The 25,058-nt window shown below is 45.1% G+C and overlaps 2 protein-coding genes across 16 annotated transcripts in view; both read right to left on the reverse strand.

Moving 5' to 3' along the window:
• NDST2 (N-deacetylase and N-sulfotransferase 2) overlaps nucleotides 1-10,202 on the reverse strand; it is a 133,433-nt gene extending 123,231 nt beyond the window's left edge. For both annotated transcript variants that reach the window (XM_086752252.1, XM_086752249.1), the window contains exon 1: nucleotides 10,051-10,202. The gene's annotated coding sequence lies outside the window, so the exon portion shown is untranslated. The remainder of the gene's footprint in view (nucleotides 1-10,050) is intronic.
• Nucleotides 10,203-15,086: 4,884 nt separating this feature from the next.
• The window catches only part of CAMK2G (calcium/calmodulin dependent protein kinase II gamma), a 121,192-nt gene continuing 111,220 nt past the window's right edge, over nucleotides 15,087-25,058 (reverse strand). For 9 of the 14 annotated variants that reach the window (XM_086752268.1, XM_086752267.1, XM_086752262.1 and 6 more), the window contains 4 exons: nucleotides 22,263-22,338; nucleotides 21,668-21,762; nucleotides 20,305-20,550; nucleotides 15,087-17,801 (listed from right to left, as the gene is read on the reverse strand). In XM_086752268.1, coding sequence (XP_086608394.1) covers nucleotides 20,318-20,550; nucleotides 21,668-21,762; nucleotides 22,263-22,338 — 404 coding nt within the window. In that variant the 3' untranslated portion in view covers nucleotides 15,087-17,801; nucleotides 20,305-20,317. Of the gene's footprint in view, nucleotides 17,802-20,304; nucleotides 20,551-21,667; nucleotides 21,763-22,262; nucleotides 22,339-24,605; nucleotides 24,732-25,058 lie in introns of all 14 variants that reach the window. The other 5 variants (XM_086752259.1, XM_086752257.1, XM_086752255.1 and 2 more) reach the window with 1 other exon arrangement.

Genomic DNA, 25,058 nt, shown 5'->3' on the forward strand with positions numbered 1-25,058 from the left:
TGCCATTTCCAAAAGCAATAAAAATTAACAAATATTTCTAAGAATTTTTGATGCGACATTTCTTCATCCCTGTTTAAGATGCTCTTGGGTGATGGTGATAGGACAAAGAGTCTTTCACACCGGTATTCCCAACTTGAAGCTAGATTCAGCTCAGTACCAATCAAAAGTAATTTCTACTTTTTTCTTGTATTCCCTGCTGATCTCTATTTCTGCAGTCTCAGTGAGGCCAGCCTTACAGGCAGAAGAAAGGGATGAGAAGTCTCCTCACATTCACAGGATGGATTTCACTGCAGTAGCCAGTCTGTACCCATAACTTCACATTTCTTGCTGCTTCTCTTACCTTTTCCTTCAAGACAGGTGGAATCAAGTTAGACGATAAGATTTCCCTAAAAAATATTACCTGAGAATAATTCATTGTAGGAAATCTAAATTTAAGATTGGACTGTCAGATTATATCCTAATGCCTGTGCAGACAAGGTTATTCCCATTTCATTCGGCTTAGAGTTCCCCCATGTTATTCCGCCCATTGTGAAAGCCCTGGCATGTGTGCTCACAAGCCTTGCAGCCACTTCCCCAGCTTTGTCACCAGTTTCATAGCTACACTGGAAGACAGTTATGGTTAAAAGGTCATGACTGCAAAGGAAGACAGAACTCCACATAGCCCCAGGAAAAGTCACAGATAACCCAAAAGAACGCCAGTAGCAGAGGCTATATAACACTAGTGGCTGTGAAGACAAGACAAAACCAGTGAGCTCTCAATGCTCATTTTCAAGCTTGGTGCCATTAGTCCCATTGCGGTAGAGCAAGCCTGACATTTCTAAATCACTAGCCCATGAAGAGCAAACAAGCTCTGCATCCCTACCTAATGCTTTCTCCAGATGAAGCCTAATGACAGGAGAAAAACAGACTCTTGTATTTGTGGTTTACACCCTACATCTGCATGAAGATGTTTGACTTGAATATTTTTTTAAGTTTGCTCATTTTTAGAACTACTGAATATAGACTATAAGACCAAATGGTTTACAGACATATCCTTCAAGAACAGCCTTGCTTCCAGTGCAGACACAGTATCAATTTCCACTGCTCTGTCTTTCAACTTGCCTCTTGCTGATCCTCACCCTTGCACAGACTGCATTTCAGGAAGATAAAATTGCAGGAAGGGGAAGGAGCCTGAGCACTCCAGCAATTTCAGTTTCCAGAGATCTGTCCAGAATAGTATCATGGGTCAGACCGTCAGTGGCAGGGTGCTAGGAGATGATGTTGAGGAAAACAAAGAAACATATTTTTTTTTTTTTTTAAACAAGGTATGGAAAGAAATAAACCCAAGAACCCAAGAACCCTACAGAAACACAACTAATTTTCTGACACAAGGTGTCACATCTTTCTGGTAAATTGCACAGGAACATAAAGATAACGCAGCACTGCTCATAAGAGAAGCTGGCAGGTCCTGGAGTAGGACACACAAAAAAATACAATGCAGAACCTGTGACCCCAGGTCTAGTCTGCATCTTGATCAAAGTTTTTCTCTTCCCCTGGACACATCTCCTTTAGAAACAACTAATGATTTCTTCAGTCTTTCCCCTCAGAGGAAACCAGTGATAAAAAATTAATACAGTGTTCAATTAAAAGTGGAAAAACAGGCAGCAATGAAGGGTTGCTGTCACTGGCTCCCAGTCTGCTGGGCATGCAGCTCGGTTCCTACTATGCTGCCTGTTTCCAACATCCTTTTGGAGTTTGTCATGACCTGTTAGTTAAGTCTAACCTAGACAAATTTGACATTTAAAAATGTTGCAGGATTGATGCAAAGAGAAGTAGCATAAGATTCCTCTTCAGCTTACACCATGTGAAACAGTATTTTATGGTGATTCTCTGGTCACATCTTTTCTCCAAAGAGAGCAGTCCTGGCACCTCACCAATTCATCCAACCCCCAAGGCACTCTGTGGTACGTCAACACAAAAGCATTTGAGCCTAACTGGGTTTCCTACTGATCAACTGAAAAGTAACTTTTTATCTCCTGGAGAATGATAACATATCAAAAAAAGAAGAGGTTTGTTTTGTTCTGTTTATTTTTATTTCCACATCAGTTTCCTCCTCGCTGAGTGGCTGTGCCAATATTGAAAAGGGTCAGTATGGGACTGGATTGCTTCCCTCAGTGGTACCATCAGCTTAATGCAAACCAAGAGCAGTGTGTTCAAAGGGCATCTTCACTCTGTTTTCATTTAGCAATGGGGAAAAGCTAGGATGGACATATAAACAAGATAATTATACAACTGCTCTACAAGGGCAAAAGAATTAACTGTAACAACCTCAGAGAAACATTATACTCAACACCAACTGCAATTACAACAATCCCTGAACACTAGCTTATTCTTAACCTGCCCGCATACGCAAAGCAAGACCAAAAGGGACTTCCGAGCTCTGCCTGCTACCACAGGCACTGTACCGTCACGTGTGGTTAGTGAGGAATTTGTATTTAAAAGTAATGCTGGGAAAGGCAAACATCAATATTTTGTTTGAGGCAAAGCAAGTTTTCCTGCAGAAAGCTCTGTGTTTATACATTTATGTGGACTTGGGCCACGGAAACATACCCTGTTCCACATACGGTTACACAATACTGAACTACAGACGCTCCCACGTGCTAACAGCACGTTTTCGTGGTAGCTGTGACTCAGGGCAGCAGGCTCATTCACATCGTGCTTTGACACAAGTGTCCAGACCTGAAACAGGAACATAAAGGAAGGATGCAAATGAAAGCCTGCAGATAAAACCAGATCAGGAGACAGTGACAGATCTCTGCTTATGAGGAAGATGATTATGACTCAATCACAAGGAAAGCACATGCAGTTTGAGTTGAAGTATCGCTGACTGAATACAGAACACTTAATTACAAATGAATAAAATCAATGAAATTACAAGTACCAAATTAAAATACATTATTTGTAACTGAAAAGGAGGGGCAAGGGGAAGCTTGATGTTTCAGAGGTGTTCTGGACAATTGATTGGACATGGAGACTAGCAATTTATGGCAGGCTTCAATGCTGAAATGAATCTGCCTCTTCACGGCTGCCAGACTGGGCCAGGATCACACTTTATCACACTGAAAAGACAGATTCAACATTGTGATAGCTCACATCATTCCCCCGAAAGGGAGTTCACCCAGCCGATGAAACCGGGAGCCGCAGCAGTCCTCACGCACGGCCACTCCGCATTGATCGATGCAATATCTACAGTAGTTTCAGTCTGCTCTTTTTAATACCTCTGCAGCCCTCTGTAACTGGAAGGACAAGGGGTTCACTGATACTAAGATGCCAATGATTTCAGTTCTGTAGGTCTGCAGCCTGCAAATGATGCCACTTCAAAGAAGCCTCTACACTTGAAACAGACTCACATGCAGGTGATCCCCAGAAGAGAAACACAAACAAGACACGGGCAATGACAGATGGAAGAGGACGACATTTTAAGGGGTCAGCCAAGGCACCAGCCTTTTCTCCACTGAAGATTTCTGCCTTTAATTAGATTGCACGGAGTTCCCAGTCTTACTGTGCTCCTCGTTCACCTTGGGCCATCAAATATTAAGAGGTATTCAACTGGCTGTGAAATTACATTATTCATCTCAAGCTGGGATCTAGACACAATGTGCCACTGCACCAGGCCACTCCAAGCCTGACCTCACCATTCGTTCAAAGTTAAAACTTCCAGCAGTGCAAAACCCAGACTGTGCAGGAAAGAAGCCTGTCTCTTTACCGAAAAAAAATCATAGGCTATTACCTGACATTTTGACATTCAGCTTGCTTCCAGAGCCAACTATAATCTCAGTGGTTAAGGTTTTGAATTGAACAAAGACCTGCTCATGACCTGGTCTGACTTCTCCGGGACAGGCATGGCTGGCGAGGACCACAGTAAGGTCCTGGTTACCAGTTACAGGGGAACCCTGGCTGTCAGACAACTCAACCACAGAGGCAAGGGCAAAGATAATCAACAGCTGCAGAGCATGCTGTGACATTCAGCATTTGCAAAAGCTTTCAGAATAAAGTGCAGTGGCACAGAATCGTCGCATTGGTATTAGCTAAAAAAAAAAAAAAAAAAAAAAAAGAAATCATCTAGAGAAAAGGTGTTCTAAAGATGGGAAAGGTAGTTAAGATCGGAAGAAACAAATTCATGTAAATCAATTATCAGTGTAGGTATTAAAAATGCTACACTGAAAACAGTCTAGGATTAGCAGCAAGTTAGTGTCACCCTGGGAGGTGTTCAACTTACCTTCTCAGGTATCTGTCCCACTGACATTTTCTACATCTGGACTAGTAGGCTCAGTTTTCATTACATTCAGCAGAAAACACAAAAGAACTTCCAGAATGTTATTCACCTCACCAACTGTGGACATCTGCTTTAGGTTGACACTTTAGCTGTGGACACTTTAGTTGTAGATCTTCATGCATAGCCAAGATGAGCCCATCTCTCATCATCCAAGAGATGACAGAACTGACTGGTTTCAAAGCCCTTTCTGACAGTAAATTTCCCATGCACTTTAAAGCACCGGGCAGGGCTGGAGAGCAACGCAAAGCTGTTCAGTAAGAGGCTCTTAAGACAAAAATAGATATTTATAAAATGTTCTGAGGTTCTTCTAACCTTTATGAAGTAAATCTCAAGTTTCACTTGTTTTCTAAATTGAACTCTACTACTTGGAGTCTATCACAGCTAAGGTCTGTCATCCCACTGTTTCCTTTGAGGAACTATACTAAAGTGATTGAAAATTCAAGAGTTAAGATCTGTTGAAGAGCTCTCAAAATCCACATGCAAGCTCTGCTTTTACTCCAGAAGTACTGCCAAGCAAAGTAACATTAATTAGAGACAAGCTGAAAGACCAATAAAGCATTAGACTAACGGAATCATCCAGAACCATAAGACTAAACATGATCAAAGAAAAACAAGTGGCTCTGTTACATAATCTAATGGTCCTGACACGGGAGCCTCCCAACATGGACCACTCCATATTCTTGGAGTTTCTGATGCAGAAATGAAGGACGTAGGAGACTGGAGAAACAAATAGAGGAGAAAGGGCAGGGTGCTGGGGTTGAATACTTTCAAAGAGGCTGACCAGATGGCAGACCATAACTGCAAAAAGAGATTAAGAAGAGACAAAATTGTCATTTTGCTGTCCCTCTTTCCTCCTTCCTTGTTGCATCAGCTATGCCAACCCAGCTCCCAAGGGAACTGCTGAATACAGAGGAAAAACATACATCAATAAATAAAAGCAGCAGTGATCCCTGGCCCCAGAGAGGGCTGTGACTTGCTGGCATGCCACTTAACACATGCAGTTTCATGTTCTACTCTCTCCCCCTGTTGTGGAAACCCTTCCTCCCTGAGGAGGTACCTGCAAGCCCTTGGTTCTTTGTGTGAGCTACAATACCGGGACAGAAAGGTCAGAGAGGAGGGGACAGACTCTGCTGCCTCTTGCTTTACAGGGAACAGCCAAGATAATCTTCTCCACTAATGCAGACACTTCCAAACTGGGGGGGGAGGGGGGGGGTGCAGTACAACTGTATTTGGATCCTACCAAAACCCCAGACCACACTCTCTCATTCCCATCCCACACTCAAAACATGCACCAAAGTGCTGAAGATGGTAACTGCAGTGTGACACACACACAGGGCACGGAGACCAGTGTTAGGACCCGCACGAGCCCCATACACCGAACAGAAAACAAAACATTTCTCTTCTTTGCACCTTCCTCTGATTCTGGAAAAAAAAATTATGACTGTTGGTATCTAACTGCTGTTAGTTTTAATGCTTAACTTCATAAATTGTATTTAATGACAAATATTAAATTCACTTCATGGAAACAAAGTGTGCAGTATTTCAGGCTAAGTTAAGATGTTAACATTTCAGCCTCAGAGCAGCTGCAAACACTGTTGATCTTCAAAGTTTGCAACCCCAGCAAGAAAAACAGCTTCAGTTACATATAGTTACAAACACACTTGGAAGAGACAGGTATTTCTGAACATCATCTTGGTGGTGTTAGTACATCGGCAAGTGCTGCGTAAAGCTATGCTTACTTATTTTGCACTATTCATTTTACTCAACAAATTCAAAAGCAGGCTGAGTCTATATATAGAGATAGACCGTGACCATCCCTCTCCTTGTTTGGAGAGTTTGGGCAGCTTTAAAAAACAAGCAAACACCAATTCCCACTTCTGTGAAAACAGATCTTGTGACATTGCCCAGCGTAAGCCACAAATATTTTGAGAAGGTTCAAACTGCTTTTTACAATCTTATCAACTTCCTCACATTCACTGCTAGATCAGTTAGCTTACTAAAAATATTTGAGCAGGCAAGAACGTGATGGAGGATAGCTTCCTGGTGCAGAAGATGAATTCATCGTTCATGTCTAGAGACTTCTACTGTGTTTTTAATAGGGCACATATGGATTGAGTCTAGTGATCTACATCATTTCCCTTCTGGATATGAGTCTATATTGAAAAACAGTCCCCAAACAGCAATCACCAGAGGCCTGAGACCTTCAAATATCGCTATGCAGAAAGAACAGTTAGGGCTCTGATGTATGTACTCCAGCAAATCTTCCAGTGGCAATTTAAGACATAACTGTGCTCCACAGCTCTGCTGGAGATTCCTGCCTCCAGAGCAGGATCAGCAAAGCAGAAAGCCTGCCCGTGCCTTCGCTGCTGCACCACACAACCCGGGATCTCAACTCCAGCAGCTGTGAAGCAGCGGCATATATTCCCTTCTGATTTTGCTACAGTGAGATAACTGCCAGTGTAAGGGCAGGGGGCACAGCTGGAAAAAAAAAACCACCAAAACCAGCCTTTGAGACTTCCAGAGCTGATATCAGAGCACTTGGAGATCAGGCATGAGCCACACCAGCGCGCAGTGCCTGCAGCCTGTGCTGTTACAGGCCAGAGGTGAAGCGCCTCGACACAGGCGTAATGAAATGCAGAGCTTCACCTCTTTGCATTACGTTCAATTAACTGTGTTCAGGAAAGTCACAGTGAATTTTACAAAGACAGCTGATGTTGCTCTGAGCCTTCTAAAAATATATTCCCAGCATTAGCCTTCTACCAATTCCATGCTGCTCAAAGCCTGTCATCAGACAACGGCAGCAACTTAGATGTATTTGCATTCAATTGCAGAGACTAGAAAGACAGCTAGAAAGGGAAAAATTGAACTCAAAGACCCTTGCATCAGCAACGCCTACAAAAAGGCTAGAGAAGCAGTGACAGCAAACGGGAGCATTCATCCCAGTTATTTCCGGAATCCAGGACAGACCCGGCTCTCATGTCCAGTGCCGCCACCACAGACTGCTCGTGTGCTACTGCTGCAGCACCACTGCCTTACACCCACAAACTCCACTGCAGCTGCCTGTTGAGCTGGAAATTTGATACACTACAAAGGTTGCTGACAGCCAGAGGCTGTTCCCTTGTCTATAAAATATCCTGTAATAAATTACATTGCAGACTAGGGAAAATGATTGGGAAGAGAAAGAATTAAAACACAACCCTATGAGAGCTAAATGAGACGAATTAAAAAAGATTTGCTATGAGTGCTGAGGGATTTTGACCTGAGCTGTAATCAGGGATGGATACCCATCCCTTTAAAAGAGGAAAACGAGCGAGAGATCATGTGTAAACAACTCTGCCAATTAAAATGACACGGATTATCTTATCTATGCAGCTCTGCTCAGAGAATCACCGCATATTCCAGATATACCACAGAGAGATCTGAGATAGGCACTTAAACCTCTGAAACAAGGCTCAGTGATGAGGAGATAGGCTGTGGCTCAGGACACATCAAGGCCTTATTTGCATTTGGGTACTTCCCCCGGACTCCTATTTTAAGAAAAAAATCATGGAATTATAAATGCTAATATAAAATTAATCTCAGACTTTTCTACCAGGTCACCTATGTGAATTCTGATGCAGATCAGTGATTCTTAATTTTTCTGTATCACAATCCCATTTTGCTGCTAGATGTCCCAGAACTCCCTCTCCTCACAGTCAGCAATACCAGTGGGCAGGACTGGCCCCCGCTCTCCGCTATGACATCAGGCCTGAGAACTTGTGCCCAACAGCAAAAGTCACTTCTGCATCTGGAGCGAAAATTTCATATGGACAGCTGTACAGCTACTTCTGCTCTTAGTCCTTGCTCTGCAGCAGCTCATTTCCACTGCTTTTTGAGATTTCCAGTACTTCCTAGTTCAAAATCATACAAAAGTAGTTTTACAAAGGCTGAAAAAACATTGAAACAGAAGAAGGAAAGACACATTCAGAAACTATGTTTGAGAAGCAGCAGCAAGGAAAACAGTATCAAGGACTTAAGAGCAAAAACTAAAACAGAAAAATGAAAAGAGGAATTTAGGATGAGGAAGAAAAATTTTAAAGTAAAGTAGCAAGCATATAGGACAATAACCCTAAGAGATATGTACTTGTTCACAGTTGCTGACAGTGGAAAAATTTTTAGAACATTTTACGCTAGTTGCCAGATTTGAGCACAGAGTTTTTCCACTGGCTCAGATCTGGTCTAGCGGAGTCGGACTGCTTTTGGAACCATCCTAACTCTTAACGCAGTGCAATCGCTTTTGGGCTGTGTGAAGTGCAAACTAAAAAGCCTTTCTAGGTCCAGGAGTTGGATCATTAATCTCAGCATCATGAAAACAGCTGCACTGAGAAGCCAGGTGCAGAACCACCACCCAAACCTATCACAGAGGGAGTGCTTGAGGTGTCCCTGTGAAGCAGTCGTAAAGGCTTGGCTCCAGGACCGCTTACCGGTGTGGAGGCAAAACCAGCTCACACAGGCAATGTGAGCACATGTGATCACCCAGCCCAATACAACTCTTGGGTGGGATGTTGAGCTTGCACCTATTTCTGGCTCTGAGGGTGTTTTTGTACAGAAGGTGTCCCACTGTACCAGTACCACCTAGATTCTTCCATAACTCAAAATTTCCCAGCTCAGTTATCGTAGATAATTGAGTTGACTGTACATAACCTGAAAAAGTCATCGGAAGATTCTAGTTTACCGCTTTCCCACAAAGGGCGAGGTTACATTTCCTAACAAGAAATGTATGTACAATTAACAACTCCGAATACTTCTTTGGCAAGACTGGTCACAAAGAATCCCAGTGTGTAGCAGTGTAATTCGTGGTTAAATTCAGATACATGACATTTGCCCACTTCTAATTTAGGTAACACAGAGTTATTCACTCTTGCATAAGCAAACAAGGGTGTCTCACGCTTTATTTATCGCTATACCGCTGCAAATACGTTTTAACAACCAAAAGATGGGCAATACCACAGGAACGATTCCCCATGTTCCACCAGCTTTTCCTACATCGCATCATTTTCGTTGTGTCTTCACACCACCGCAACCGAACCTGCTGTTGGCCTCGACCGAGCACAAGCTCCGAACAGAAGCGTGTGCAGCACACACAGCCCAGCTGCGGCCGTGCGATGGGGACACAGCATCCTTTGCCCCGGTGCACCGTGACTCCTTCAGCCGCAGTCGACGCCGTACGGGGCCGCTCGCAACGCAACGCCGGGCGGTAAACAAAGCCGGAGCGCGGCCGGGGGCGCAGCACCCCTCGCCCAGCCGGCAGCCCGGCGAGAGGGGGCTCCGCGGGGCGGGAGCCAGGGCAGCTGCCCCGGGGAAGGAGCTGCTGCTCCGGGCCGCGTGTCGGTTGCTCGGCGCCCGCCAAGAGCGGCCGGGCTGGGCTGTGAAACCTCCGGCCCCGGGCGCCGCCGCTAGACGTGGCCGGAGCCGGGGTGGGCTCCCGGCGAGGCCGGGCCCCCCAGCCGCACAGGTGGCTGCAGGGCAGGCAGCGGAACGTCTCGGGGGCGGGGGGCAGCGCCCTCCGTGCCGCCTGCCCCAGCTCGGCCCGCCTCGGCGGCGGCCGCCCCTGGCAGACCTCCCCGCTTCCATCCCCCGGCGGACACACAACTTCCCCCGGCCCCGCCAGCGCTGCCCGCCCTCCCCCACCGCCCCCCGAACCGGGCCGCGACGCGCCGCCGCCGCCATCCCGCTGCCCTGGTCCTCCTCCTCACCTGCTGCAGGGAAGCCCCACTGGGCGGGCTGGCGTGGGCAGGGCACGGCTCCCGGAGGGCAGACGGGCGTCCCTCGGTGCCGCAGGCTCTCAGGCCGGCCGCGGCCCGCCGGCTCCCGGCCGCTGAGCGTCCCTCCGGCCGCTGGGGGAGCCGCCGCCGCGCCGCTCGGCCGCCATTTTCCGCGCAGGGGAGAGGCGGGAAGCCCCGCCCTCCGGCCGCCTCACGCCGCCGCCACCGGGCCGTGTAGGGAGGGGGCGGCTCGGGGCTGGGTGCTCCTGTGCAGGAGGGGCCGCGCCATTGCAGGCCGTTACCGAAAATCACACACACCCCCCATCCCGCCCGCTCGCTGCGGTTTGGCGGGAGCGGGGACTGCGGGGGGACGGGGACACGGCCGCAGCCCGGGATTACAGGGCAGAGGTGCAGCCGCCGCGCTCCCGGCAGCGCGGAAGGCGTGGGATGCCCAGGAAAGCAGCAGGTAGGGATTGACACGGCTGTAACATCCCTTCCCGAGAAAAACAAACAGCGTGCCGTGCAATTTCCTACTTAACAAGAGGGAGAAAATTGTAGCAGGAAGGCAGAGTGGGATGTGGAGCCACATCACAGAGGATGGAGAAGGGGACAGCGCGGTCCTGCTTTTGAATCCGCTGTGCAGAAAGCACCCGCCCGGCTGCAGAGGGGCGAAACAAAGACGGGACAGGGGCTGAAAAGCAGTAGAACTGGCTGGGGGGAGAAGGGGAGCAAGCAAGGGGAAAGCAGGTGCTCAGGGAACGAGGCCTCATCCTGGCAAAGTGCTGCTTCTCATCCTGCAGCCTGAGAACTGTCGAGGGCCTATGGATCACTCCCAGGAAACCCTCGAAAAAGCAACACAAGATGTAAATTTACTGTACAGGGACATGTTCCTCTACTGAAAAGCTGAAAAAGCTTGAAAGTCACTGCTTTTGGACACATTTATACAGGGCTTTTCCTGTTCAGCTAATCAGTTTGTATCCAAAGCACTGACCATCCTTCTGCAAGCCTGTTAAGCCCAAGTTCACAGGTGAATCAAATAACCAAAGTGAAGCACACAAAGCTATGAGCAATCATGTCTTAGCACATTCAAGAGCCTGTTCTGCTTCTGGCCCACAGCACCTCTCCCCCCTCCCCCAGCAGAGGCTGATGGCAGCTGCTCCCGGAACCTGCACCGCAGCTGGGGTCCCAGCACACCGGGTCCATGCACAGCCAAAATGCCCAGCAGTACATATTTTAACACGTGACTGCATTTCTGTTGAATTAACCCGAACACGTGCCACACTGCTTACATCAGATTAAATACCACCCCCCTGCCTGCAGCCATCCTGCACTAGCATGGCAGCAGCAGGTGATACCCCCTCTCCCACAGCTGAGCAAACGCGAGCCAATAGAGGGAACCTGAAGCAGCTCAGCATTGTGTGTCATACTCGTAGTATTTATGATCCAGTACTACATTCTGTGAAACTGGATTTACCATTTCAAAACAGTTTGATACTCTGGTATAAGTTTTTTGGTAGTTCCCCTCTCTCTCCCAGCGCAACTCATCTCAGTTACATGGAGGGAAGGGAATCATTGACAAGAGTGTATGCTGTAGACTATAGTACACTATACAGGTGCAACAATATTGGCTTAAAATTCTGTTTAAATCTGCAGTGGAAGAAACCACTCCCAAATATGGCCCATCTTGCCAAACTTCTCCTCCTTCCTTAAACCACCAGAGCAGAGTTCACCTGCCTGCCTTCTCATTTTACCACAACTCTCAGCCCTTCTGTGATCTTTGTCTTTCTAGCTACCTCATACATACGTTCCTCTACTCACTTGCCAGACACCTTTAAATGCATCTTGCATCTCTGCTCTTCCCCACACCAGCCTCCTCACACTCCACATGACTCGTAGCGCTTGGCTTTATTACTCCTTTTCCATGTTCCAGGCTATCATATTGCTCTGTGCGTACCTCAGTTCGCACATGCTATCCCTGCTAACACCGCATTTCTCTGAAGCAACTACTTCTCCTTCTTAACTTATGTAAACAAACAAACAACCCTTCCCTGGATATTCAGTAAAAAACCCGAGTTATAATTAATATTTCGATTTGCCCACTTCTGTTGAAGTGAATGGATCAGGAAGCCTGTTTCTTTCAAAAGGTCAAAGTATAATGCTGCATTAAAGATGAAACATCTTACTGTTTACATGGAAGTTAGGTATTTCTAATAGGTATGAAAGACTGTTACTGATACTGCAACAGTAGAAGGTGTTCAAACTTGCTGACTTATGACATTTAAAAATAATTTCAGCATTAATACTCTTTTGGAATGAACAAGGCTGACATCTGTTTACAATTATTAAAAACATTTAAAATAATCAAAGTTTGGGCCCTTTTTTTTTTATACAAGAAACACAGGATAAATCCAAAGCAATGAATTTCAAATGACACAGGAGTAAAACACGTCCTTCTTGTGTACATACTTTTTTCAGTTGTGCTTTAGAGGACCCCACTGCCGGTCTAAGGAACTTTCAGAGTGAGATTTTATTGACTTCATGATTTGCATATCCTTTCACTGTGGCCAAGTTATCTTAAAAACCACATTTTGTTTTTCTAATACTTGGTAAGTATAGAAGAAATTGCTTGCTTAAAATTCTTCATAATACTACACACCGACTGGTAAATTCCTATTCCTTAGTGGCAGGCAGGCAGAGCATTCATGCAGGTGAGGCACTAAGGATCTCAAGGGAAAAATTCATAACCCTCCACTCAAGCCACTTGAAGTGCCTCCAAGGACCACCTTTCCCAACTGTAAAATAAATTTATACAACCCAAATAAGCAAGTATTCCAGGTGCATTCGTCTGCAGTCCCAAACCTTTCATATTCTCAGGGAAAAAAAAAAAAGCCAGCTGTGATGTGTAGCAGCATTACCACCCAGCTGCTCTGCATCACTGTTCATCAGTCTCTTCCAGCAGTTTCTACAGAGGTCAGTCTCATATCTGCATGGAAAAATGGGAAAGCTGAAGCACACAAGTGGCTTGTCTGCAGACGAGCTTGAAGGTCTGAAACAGATAGCAAATCTCCTGATTGCTAATCAAATGCTCTGTCCATTTCTGTACATTATCACTTACACAAAAGTAAAAGGTAACTGTTTTTGTAATAAAATAGAAAGGATGTCAACACTCAAGGTCTACTTTTGCTCATGCTTCTCCCTACATCTCAGACGTACTATAGCATAAAATCATCCTACCAGATTTTGTGCCACTAGCGCAGAAGTGAGAGCAGACCAATCCTAGTTTAAAGGGAAATCTGATTTGGGCACAAATAAGAGCTACCATCAATCATAGGTCTCCCACAGAGCGGTCAACCTATGTGTACAAGCATGCATCTGCATATACGGGGGGAGAGGGAGGGAACTTAGAAAACCATGCTCAGACACTTCTTAGGTAGGAAGATGGTAAAACACTGTCCAATACTATGAGCAGATTTTAACCAGACATGTCATACTAGAAAATAAGTTCCTGATAATCTCTCCGCTTGACAGCTCAATGCTGGAGCTATCACACTGCAGGTAAATGCCATTCCCAATCCCTGCTGCCAGCTAAAACATGAGACAGGAACCCCTTCTGCAGCAGACTGTCCCACTGGTGTGTTTTTTTAGTGCCCCCGCCCAAGACCAACTAATAGAGCACTTGCAGGCAGTAAAGGCACATACAGTACAGCTGAAATGGAACCCAGCTTTTAAAATGTACTTAAATCACATAGAGACACAGGAACCCTCCAAAAAGCCCCATATAGATGCTACATAAATATTCTTGACATAAGCGATAGTCTGACTATTGTGCTTTCAGAAAGTGTTTAAATGATCCTTGTCCTGGTTAGAAGAGCTACTAAGAACATGCGAAATCATCACTAACTTTATGGGTTCTTCCTAATGTTTATTGGATCGCACTGCAACATTTCGTCAAAGATCATTAAGATATGATTTACTGCTTCAGGAAAGACCTGACCTGATGAGCGATGCTGCCCTGGATGTCAGAGATGACAGCAGAACCTCTCTTTGCTGCTGTAGGAGCAGGAGCCATCTCTCCTGGCCACGGACGGATTGTCAGGCCCAGCGAAGCGGGCTGTAAAACTCTTACCTTCTCCCTTTAAACGATAAGGACAATTTTCCTCCCGTTTCATCAGGCAGCAAAAGCAATAATCTCTTTAGGCAGCAGCCACTGACACCTATTTACTAGGTAATTGCTGCAGTTAAAGGGGATTAAGCACACTGAACTCTCTGTGGGTGATAAGGCAAGGCCACCCCTCCCATCTGCAGCTCCTCCCAGGTGGGCCCCGAGAGGAGCTCCGGGGAGGGGGAGGCCAGCCCCCAAACCGGGGGCGACACCCTGCTGCCCCCCCTGCCCTTCGGAGGCACAAAGCCTACCCTAGGGGGCATAAATGAAACGTTAGTAACAAAAGGCAGTATAGAAACAAACCAGGCTAAATCCAGCTAACTTGTGTGAGGAAATCAGGCTTGCCCTGCTAGGCCAGGCGGATTTGGGCAGGGGAGCAGTTACCCTCTGCCTCCCGGAACATCCCATCGAGGACACAAAATAGGCCAGCTCACAAAGAGCTGCCACCCACTTCGAGTTCAGCATGTTTACATCAGGCAGACCTCGCGGCAAGAGGGCTTCTCCCACAAAGAGTCGGAAATATTGGTGAGGAAAACAAAGACCAAGAACAGGGTAACAGCACAGGCTTGCCAAGGGTTCGGCTGCCAGGAACAGAAGCAACGTTGCCCTATTATCCCACGGTCTGTCAGGGAAATGCCATAAAGGTCATTTTAACAGGTTCTGTTGTCCCTTTGTTTTTATTAATGCTATTTTTTTCCAATTTATTTTAGATATGGTTCCACTTGCCTTTTTTTCCTTTTTAAACATGACATTTTTAAATCACATGACTTACCAACACAAAGAAAAGCTTTGTGTATTTTTTCTTATCCCAGAAGTGCCAGTTCCACATTGTCCTACGTTTAAGAGAAAAATGTGACATTCAAAACTTTGCACTGTTTAAATGTTATTTTATTAAATATCTTCAGTTCAAGGTTTCATTGTAACAAAGCTATGAAGGTTCTACCAACATTCAGACCAAACAAACAAACACTAGCTAACTTTAATTATTTCTATATCATGCAAAAATTCTGCATCAAATGCCTTCCATTTCCTGTTTAAAATGTGATATTTATAATATATATTATATAGATGCTTATATTAGCCCCATAAGAGAACATTAAGAATGCTAAAGGTGTACAGCTGTGTTTGATAATGGCCATACCAAGCTAAGGTTCTCATTAACTTAAAAGGAAACAAAACAAACAAACGAAAAAAAAAACCAGAAGAGTTTGTCTCCAAGACTGTGCAAAACCAAAAAAACCCAACAGTTTTTATTTTAAAATTTTCTCTGAAAGATGCAGATACTTAATACAGAGGGTTTTCTCTTTAATTATTAATAGTCATCAGGTAAAGAGACAAGGAAGATCAGACCTAAAGAAGGCATGCATAATGTTTTGTATTTATCTTTTTCAAATGGCATAATTGTAATCTCCTGTTTGCTCTCTCTTTGTGGCTTAAAAAAAATATCAGAATAAAGTATCAAGGCTTTTCACTTTTCCACTTCACTCACTGGCTTAGTGCTGTCTTAAAAATGTTTCAAAATAGTAAAATCTAGTGTTTGCCCCCAACAGGTTCAATCCCCACACTCCTTCCTGTGGTGGTGGAGGGAGGGAAAAAAGGATATTTGCTCAGACAAACCTGGGAACTCTGGATGGTCTTACTCTTCATCAGGGGTTAGCTGATTTAATCCTGGTGTGGGATAGCACCTTTCTGACAAAGGGAGCAGAGAGCTATCTGTTGCAAAGCGACAGCTCCACATAGTGCAACAGCTTTTATTTTCTGCATTCTGTTAAATAAGGATTAAAATTCCAAATTGGCTTTCTTCTCTTCCATAGTCTGTGAAAAGGCTGCCTCACGCTTAGTATGCAATCACTTTAACTGCCTCGAAAGATCCGAAAAAAGTTAGGGGTAGACAAATTCAGGTAAAAGCCCATCCCAAATTCTACAAGCAATGCCTTCCCTTGGTCAGGACAAATCCTATCAGGTGCACCAGAAAGGCCTTTCCTTTTCTTCTTGGGGCTAGGCTCCCTCCTTGGCAAGGTCAACAAAACACTTCCACATTCCCCAGCCTATGAATAAAGGAAATGGACTCCTTTTGCAGAGAAGAAAAGAAAAGAAAGGAAGATGAATTGGCCTAAAGGACAAACATCAGATCACATGTGCTAATTCCCTTTCCCCTCTGCTTCATGAGGTATCCTCTAACACTCAGAGGCAACACAGGGAGGTGGCCTGGAGTCCTTCAGCTACGGTTTTTGAGGTTCTAATATGATAGTTTTCTGTGTTACAACATCACTGTAAAAAATAGAAAAATTACCCAAATAAACACTAGGAAACATGACACTTATAAACATCAGATGGGTTAGCAGTGGGGAGAAGCACCTGGCTGGGGCTGCTGGCTCCCATTATTTTACTCGGAGACCAAACAAATCAAACAGGAGGCCAGGTAACCCCTTCAATTCTATGGGTGCATATATTTCAGTATAAAAAACACACGCTATTTATGCCTCATATAGGAGTGTATGTGCAAGTCTTCATGAAGAATGTAACACTAAGTTTTTTGTCTGCTTCCTAAGGAACAGGTGTTCTGCAGCACTGTGGATCCCAACTATGCTACTAGAAAGGAAAAAAAAAAAAAATAAAAAATCCCATACGTGTACCCTCTTCCTCTAAAATCTCTGCTCTTAATGCAATGCTTTTTTTTTCATTTTGTTAAATTAAATAATCTGGCTTCATACCTCTGTGTTTGGCCAGGTAGTGGCTGTTTCTAAACACAGTATCTCTGAAGAGCAAGCTTCTATTTAAGTTATATTCACTTAAACCCATTCTTTTAATCCCTACTTCCACCTTTATTTTTAAATCAACATCCCATTTTGTTTTTTTTTCTTTTTAAAAAAAAAGTCTGTATTGGGATCCAGCAGCTGAGCAACCAGCTTTCCATAGCGTTCTTGCTGTGCAGAAATCGAAGAAGAAACTCAGGCTGAAGCCAGTCTGCCGGGCAACAGGAAGAGAAGCGCCTCCTCTCTTGAACCCCAGTCTTCACACTGGCTCCTCTGGGGTCTCCTCGCCACCTCTCACCGACTGAAGTCACAGCACAGCCTGAATGCGATGTTAACTTCCACCGTGGCTTTGCGGAGCACGGTTCAGCCATCCACTGCTCAAGCCGCCTCCTTTTCTGCTCTCCCTCTCTCTTTCTCCTTCACTTTTGCTTTCCCCCTCACTTCATTTCTGAAAGATGTTCCAGCTGCTGCCATTTTCTTAGCCCTGGGGGAGGGGGCATGTTGGATAATCTGTCATTTATTTAGCATTATTCCTGTTTTTTTATTATTTTATACAAACAACATGTCTTTTTTTTTTTTTTTTTTAGATTTAAAAACACCTTCGTACAGCAGAAACAGACACGATGGATCCATGGAAAACAACAGAAAGGCAGCGCCCGGAGCATCAGATGCATGCAGGGTTTCGTGCATTTGGCTACTGCCTGTTTGTAATTTGTATTTTTTTTTTTAACGTCAAAACAGACATGACCGTTGCTGTCACTCAGGCACTCCAGAGCTGCTTGCTAAGAAGATATTGCCCTCCAGCTGAGTATCTCCACAAGTTGCTGCAGTCAGGAAGAGGTAGTGTCCACCCAGAAAGGAGAGGGGAGAACGGGATGGAAGATGGAAGGAAATAAAGCCAGACATTAGCTGTACACAATAAAACACATTTTCTACAGGCTACTTATTTGGTGCAGGCAGAAACCCTTCCTAACACAACACAGACTGGGGTTCAGGAGGAAAGCCCTGAAAACAAAAGGCACAGACTTTCCCTTCCAGGTAGGTCAGTTTGCCAATAGAAATTAACTACTTGCTAAAATAAATTACTTGCTTGATTGGAGCAGATCTGGGCCTACGATCTAGTAGTGACATGTCCCAGAAGTTGAAGAAGTTTCCCAAGGGGTGATCAAAGGCTCTGGATCTAAGGAACAGTCATTGCCTCGCTTCCAATTGGCTTTTGCCTTGAACTGAAAGATTATTCTGCAGTTTTGCAAAGCTGTAGCCCTAGTGACTGCTTTTAGCAAAGGCTCCTCCTGGCTAATCTTCCTGTGTAAAATTACTGCATTTATTTTTATCAGTATTAAGTTTGGGTTTTTTCATATTTGTCTAGCATTGCCCTGCCATGAAAGTGTAGCCAAAATCTTATTTCTACTGTTTCTTAGTTTGCAGATCTTTGTTGCATGTTGCAAACTCTCTTATTAGTCTTCTTTGTTGGTTCCTACTCTTTCCTTACAAGGAAGTCCTGCAATTAACCTCAAACTTCCTTTATGGCTGCAGTTTCCTTTTAAGATGACTTACCTAAAACTGAAATCTGCCTTCCAGGTGAGAAGTGGTGAGCACTACTGATGTCTATTTAAGCATTCTTATTAATCTTTAACCTTCAGTGCACATGGGCCAACACTGCTCCAAAATGATTCAATGTGTTCAGATGGGGGCTGCCCACACTGACCCCACTCATAATTGCATGTTGGTACACCACCTTCAGAACTCAGAAATGCACGCAAATATTTCAACTTCAATTTAGTTTATGGGGTTTTAAAAATATTGTTTTAACCAACATTTTGTGGTTTGGAAACGGCTTCTGCTCTGCAGTTTTCATAAACCTTCCAGCACATACTTTTGGAGGAGGTGCAACATTTCAGCAGCCAAGTCAAGGAAACACACATCTTCTGTAGCAGCTAAGGCTCTCCATTCCTAAGCTTCCTCAGAACTCCCAGGCTTAGCCACTGAACCATACTAATCTTTAATTTAATAATTTCTTCTGCATCTCTTTTGGACTAAATCCAGTAGAGAAGTCTCCTTCAACATCTCTCTGATTAAAAAAATGGATGCAAGTAAGTTACTTTTTGTTTCCCTGCAAAGGCTTTATCCTTCAAACTGCCTTACTCCCTGGAAATTCAGCTGATTGTCCCGCTCTCTGGAAAGCTGCTCTGCTTCTGGTGCCCCCAACTGGCTTTTGCTTTTCAAATTTCGTCTGTGATCTCTGCAATTTGCTTGCGATAGTTCGCATTCCTTTCCATTGCCTTCAGTAGGGTTGAATCCCTCACAACACTAAGAATAAAAACTGCTCTTGGGTTAGTCCCAAGTAATACACAAAATTAGGACTCAAGTAGTGACTATACTTGACTGGTTCATCCTCAAGTGACCACATTAAAAAAAAGCTTGTCTCCCAGGTGTAGATGTTTTTTGTGTTTGCTCTTAAATTGAAAATCTTTAATAAAAAGGTCCTAAGATTAGGAAACTTAGATCTTTAAAAATGAATGTGACATACTTCAGCATAAAACAAAAGGAGGCAGAAAGACTTTGCACATCTAACGAAAAGAAACCAGTAAGGCAGTAAACAAGAATGCCTAAATGCTGCAGAAGTAAATGGATCTGCTGTCCTTCAGGAGCAAGCAACAATCTTTCTTCACGTCAAATTTTATAATTGAAGTTTCCTCCAATGCTGAACTGTGTGGCAAGCTAACCGGGGGATATTTTAAATCCTCTAACATTATTGTTTAGATTTTTTTCCTCTGAGTTTTCTCAAGATTGTACACTAAATAGCTTCTACTAATCAGAATATCAGTAGTAAAATTTATATATGAATATATCTTTGCCCTTATGGCATAGAAATTGTTCTATATAGATTTTACAATATCCTCTCTAGAATATGACATTCTCATCAAAAAAGTTATCTGAAATCACCAGCATGTAAAGATCCCTGTCAGCTGGGAAACAGCAAACCTGTGCACAGCGTGAGACGCTTCTTCTCTGCTCTGGATTAGCACTCTGTCCGAGCACAGAGCTGAGTACCCATGAGGGAGCACTGCTGCTACAAGTGTAGCTGTGCTCAGGAACAACCATCTGGCACATAACTCCAGTTTGTCAGGAGTGGCAGATAATTCTACTGAGTCCAGAGGACAGAGCTTAGAGAAAGAAACCCCAACTGATCAGTAGAAATTTTTAGCCTACAGACAACTAAAAATGGTTGTCTCACAGCCAGCTAAGCAGCCTTCAATACTGAATTCCCACATACAGCAGCCTTTAGCTGTGTGTATGATACACTTCTTCCCTAGTAGTCCATACCCGTATCTGATCCTCACTGGAGAGGTGCTGCAGGAGCTCCAGAGCAGTGGTAGTGGACATTCAGCCACTTGCCGTCTCGGCGGTGCCAGACTCGGGTCTCTTCAGACTGTGTGGTGCGGGGCCGGCCTTGGCCATCAATGTACTGTGTCAGGCGGATGTATGCGATGCAGGCAGCATCCTCACCAATGACATGGACATGGGGGTTCAGGATGGTGGTGTGTATTGGCTTGCTGTTCTTCGACAGTACTGGCAGAAGAGGGAAAACCATCAGGTTCATTTTACTACTAAGAAGAAACAGTCCCCCACATCCTCCAATCTCTTCTGTATTATACTCACTTTCCACTGGATTCTGGGATACAATATAAATTGCTCCTGCAATTTTCAAGGCAAAATACATGCAATTCTTTCCCCTATTGTCTGTTCTTCTCCTTAGGAACTGTGCATTTATTATTGCCTAGAATCCCCTGGCCCCTTTGCTCCCACTTCTTCTGCAAAGCATACTTGCCACCTTTTCAACCTCAGTACTGTTGTTTCTTCAGTTATTGGAAAAGATCTTTTAATTACAGAATATTGTTGCAAAGGAGTCAATAATCAGAAAATCTTTAAGCTACGCCTGCATTATATATTAACAAGCCTCAGAGAAGGGTAAAAATCACTCCAGAAAAGGCTTCTGGGGAGACAAAGTCTCTTCATACTTAGAGCATTAGGAATTGCCTATACCAAGGACCTTGACCTAACCCTCAAAAGAAAACAAGTTGAACAGCTCAGGATTTAAATTTCAATTATCTCATCCGGTGGAGACATCCAGGAAGGGAGGCAAATCCGCTAGTATAAATGATAGCATTTCTCCCAACTCTTTTTCCTGCCCCAGGCTGACAAGGTGACCCTTCTATCCACGTAGCGGGTTCATTAGGAGTTAGAGATCTGAAACAGTCCAGGAAAAACTCAAAGCGAAGGCATGACTAATTTGTGTTTGACTATCTTTATGTCTAACCATTCAGTACATCTATCCCAAACATACATGTTTCCATCAAAATATACTCAGTTTTTCCATTTCCATATCAATAGGAAATCCCGTGCCTCAAACTTTTAAAGCTCCTGCAGTCCATGCTTACCAAATATTTGCACCAGGCAAACTGTATGCCTCCAGTGAAGGGATCTGAGCGTTAGAATTTAAATTGTTGCTGAAAAAGGCTTTTGAGAGAAGACATGCTGGCTCTTATGAATGCATCATAACCCATGCACAATCAAGTTCTTGCTAGTTCTGAGAGCCAGTAAAAACAAGGGCAATTTTCCCCAAAAAATGTGACAGAAAAGAAAATTAGAGAGAAAGCTGTTTGCGTTACCAAATCTACCCACTCACAGTTCTCAAAGTAAAACTTATGGAAATCCATTCCTTCAACCAGGTTCCCCAGTGCTTCGGGTTCAAATGAGGTCAAGCCAGGATCACAGATTTTTCTGCAAAGAAAAGCACCACAGGATTACAATCTGCATTTAAGCCCAAGGGGTATTTATACAATGAAGCGCTGGTATGGCATTCGACTCTCAACCTGCGTCCACCTATTTCCCTACTCCAAGGAGTAAGAGTTCCTGGAGGACTGAGACCTACAGCAATAACAGAGTTGATGCTAGTTGGCATTTCACATAAAACAAGCCTCTAGGTTTCTGGCTTTTCTTTTACTCTCTTTCTGCCCATCTCACTGCCGCCACCCTTAATTTTCTTACAAAGTAAGGACATTTCCCTTTTGTTGCTCCTGTTGCTATTTGATACTTGACTTCTACTGGATGTTTGTTTTGAGAGCTCTACCATATCCTTACTCCTAATTGAGCCATTGGAAGCTAAAATGCATAAAACTTTTTACTATCTCTGATTGCATAACAACTCCTCATATCCCGGAGTCAGAACATCACTTACACACAACGTGATAAACAACCTGTCAGAAGACATCTGTACTTACGTATAAGCCTCAAAGTCTCCATTGTTGATGGCTTCTATCAGCTGCTCTGTTATCTTAATGATCTCTTGCTTACGCACTGTGAACAAGAAGAAAGAGCAAATTAACTGTGCGTAAGACTTCAGCGGGAATATGAGGCTAGTGGGTGCTTCCTACAAGCAATTTGCAGAGCACTTATTCTGGATCTCATAGGATGCTGCTCCCTGCATTCTGGAGATATGCAGTAGTGACAGCCATCCACATGAGATATGAGGGGCAGTGGTATGAAAGGGGAATGGTGATCCCACAATGCAGGGAGAAAGGAAATAAAGAGGTCATATTCATTTTTTTTTTTTCTTCTAGAAAGGTCTAAGTCACCAGAGGTGTCTCCTGAATGACAGCCTGAGGTGCTTCTGGAGAGTCTGACCAATGAATGTCAGTGAACCTGCCAATGTGAAGTACTTGTCTGGCAGCTTAAAATGTGGAAACTCTTCACCACAGAAGTCATATACAAATGGCCACCACACAGATCAAACCAATTGGAAAAAGTCTCCCAACAACTTGCCTATCACCATCACCAACACCTCAGCTATTATGAATGCTGCAAACAAGCAACTGGGACATGTAGGGATGACTTCCGCAAGCTAGAAAGACAACCGCAGCAGGATGGATGGGTTGGATGAACAGGGCCTAGCTAGTGCACGCTCCATTCCTCAGGCAGCTAGCTTCTGCCAATCCCTATGGCACAATTCTTGTCAGCACTCTGACAGCATTGCTATTAACCCAGCTCAGCACACTGGACTTCCAGATGAATGAAGACAGGGGCTAGCTGTCTACTGTTATGTGGCCCCTTCTCTGGCCAGCACCTCTGCGCTCTCTTCTCTTGGCTTCCCACAGCCAAGTGCCCAGGCTCCATCCCCTCTGAGGTGTTCCCTCACCAATGCTGATCTCAAGAGTCCTTAACACTCACAAAGTTTGGGTCAGCTCTGTTAAATAACAAAATTCTATATATACATCATATATATCCCTGAGCACTTCTGGAAGTCTGACCTGAGGCATCTCAGATGCCTGTCATTAGGGCGATGGTGTTTAACTCCAACCTACCATCTTTAGATGTCCAAGTCATGGAAGCTGAATTTCACTCTAAACGCCAGAAGATGCTAGTCTGAACTGCCCTCCCCTGTAAACTTTCATCCACATGTGCATCTCATCCCACCATTGGTAAGCGCAGCTGAAAAGCAACAAGATGATAATCTAACTGACTAGGAAAGATGTCTGCACCCACTCTGGAAATCAATTAAGAGAATTATACTACCTAGCCAGCCACAGAAACACCTCACATAGGGGACAACTGGCTCATAATAGTAAGGGAGCTGGTTTTGCCACTATGCTGTATACATTTCCACATGTCAAAAGATGTATACAGGGAATGGATCAAAACGACACAGCAGGCTATGTCTGTTGTGAAAAATGTTTTTATCAGCAAGTCATCTGGAATTGCTTCTGCAGGAGGCAGGGCTACTTGTTGGACTGCCCTCCCATGCAGAGCACACACAAATGTATGCAATGTCGGGCAGATGGGGTCCACAGGAAAGGCTCTATCTGGGATGAGTGAGGAAATCTTGCAGACTACAGCCACCATGTGCTGACTCATCCCAAGGAGATTTGCACCCCCTTCCCAATTGTCACTATGCAGCAGCATCAACCCTGTCCTTCAACACAAGTCCATTCCATCAGACTGTGCTCGACTTCTTGCTTTTACTACATGTCCCGAGCTACAACCAGCACACAGGAGGCGATCCTTTTTTTTTTTCCGAACGACAGAGAGGCTCGGGATGTCACAGGGGAAGGCGTTCGCACCTGCCACTCCTCATGAATCCGCAGGGCCTCTTAACTTACACTGCAGAGGGGCACAAAAGGCAGGCAAGCATGCACCAGCACGGACAGAGAAGTGTGACTTGGGCTGTTCCACTGGCTTTTTTCAGTACCCTCGGAGGCAGCCCCGCTCCAGCGGCCTGCCAGCACTGCTGCCGCAGTACCGCCAGCAGGAGACCGGGTACCCCCCCCCGCCCGCCCGTGCGGCGGCACCGCGGCGCCCCCCGGCGGCCGCCGCTGCTCCCTGCAACCGGCACCGCCCGCGGCGGGAGCGGCCCGGGGCCCGCAGGCCTGCGGCCGGCTGCCAGCGGCCGTGCCCCCGCCGGTCCCGCCTCACGGCGGCGGTTCGCTCAGAGAGGCGCCCCGTCCCTTCTCGGACGGAGCGGGGCTGAGGGGCACAGCGATGGAAAGAAGAAGTGGGGGGAGCTTCACATCTACGGTAACTACTGTTAGTTGCACTACTCCACTACTGCTACCCAGCTGCTAACTTACACGGTGCTCGGTTAAGTACAAAGGGAACTACTGGAGTTAGCAAAGGCTCCGACCGAGCACGCTCTAACTCCAATGTCTGCCCTGGGCTGTCCCAGGCAAGAAGCTTCTCTTCACAAGACTGTGTAGCTGCAAAACAAATGTAAGCATTAAAATAATAAACAAACACAAAAACGGAAAGCAAAATAAAAACCAACAAAGAAATACAAACACACACAGCCCCAACCCCGGTCAGCACACAGACACATCCACATCCCAGCAACCTCTACCCGCTCTCCTGCCTCTGTCACACATCTGCTGGGCCGGACGCTGCTCAGAGGGGACCAGTCCGGCACCAGCACAGGAGACCCCTCAGAGCACAGCAGGAATCGCACTAATGCTGCTGGAGGTAGTTTGAGGGTGACCTAAAACACTGGTCGGACTCGTGACAGAGCAACACGAGGGCAAGGAGGAGAT

This window comes from Chlamydotis macqueenii, chromosome 7 (genome assembly GCF_036417535.1).
Source record: "Chlamydotis macqueenii isolate bChlMac1 chromosome 7, bChlMac1.mat, whole genome shotgun sequence".
Classification (NCBI taxonomy): domain Eukaryota; kingdom Metazoa; phylum Chordata; class Aves; order Otidiformes; family Otididae; genus Chlamydotis; species Chlamydotis macqueenii.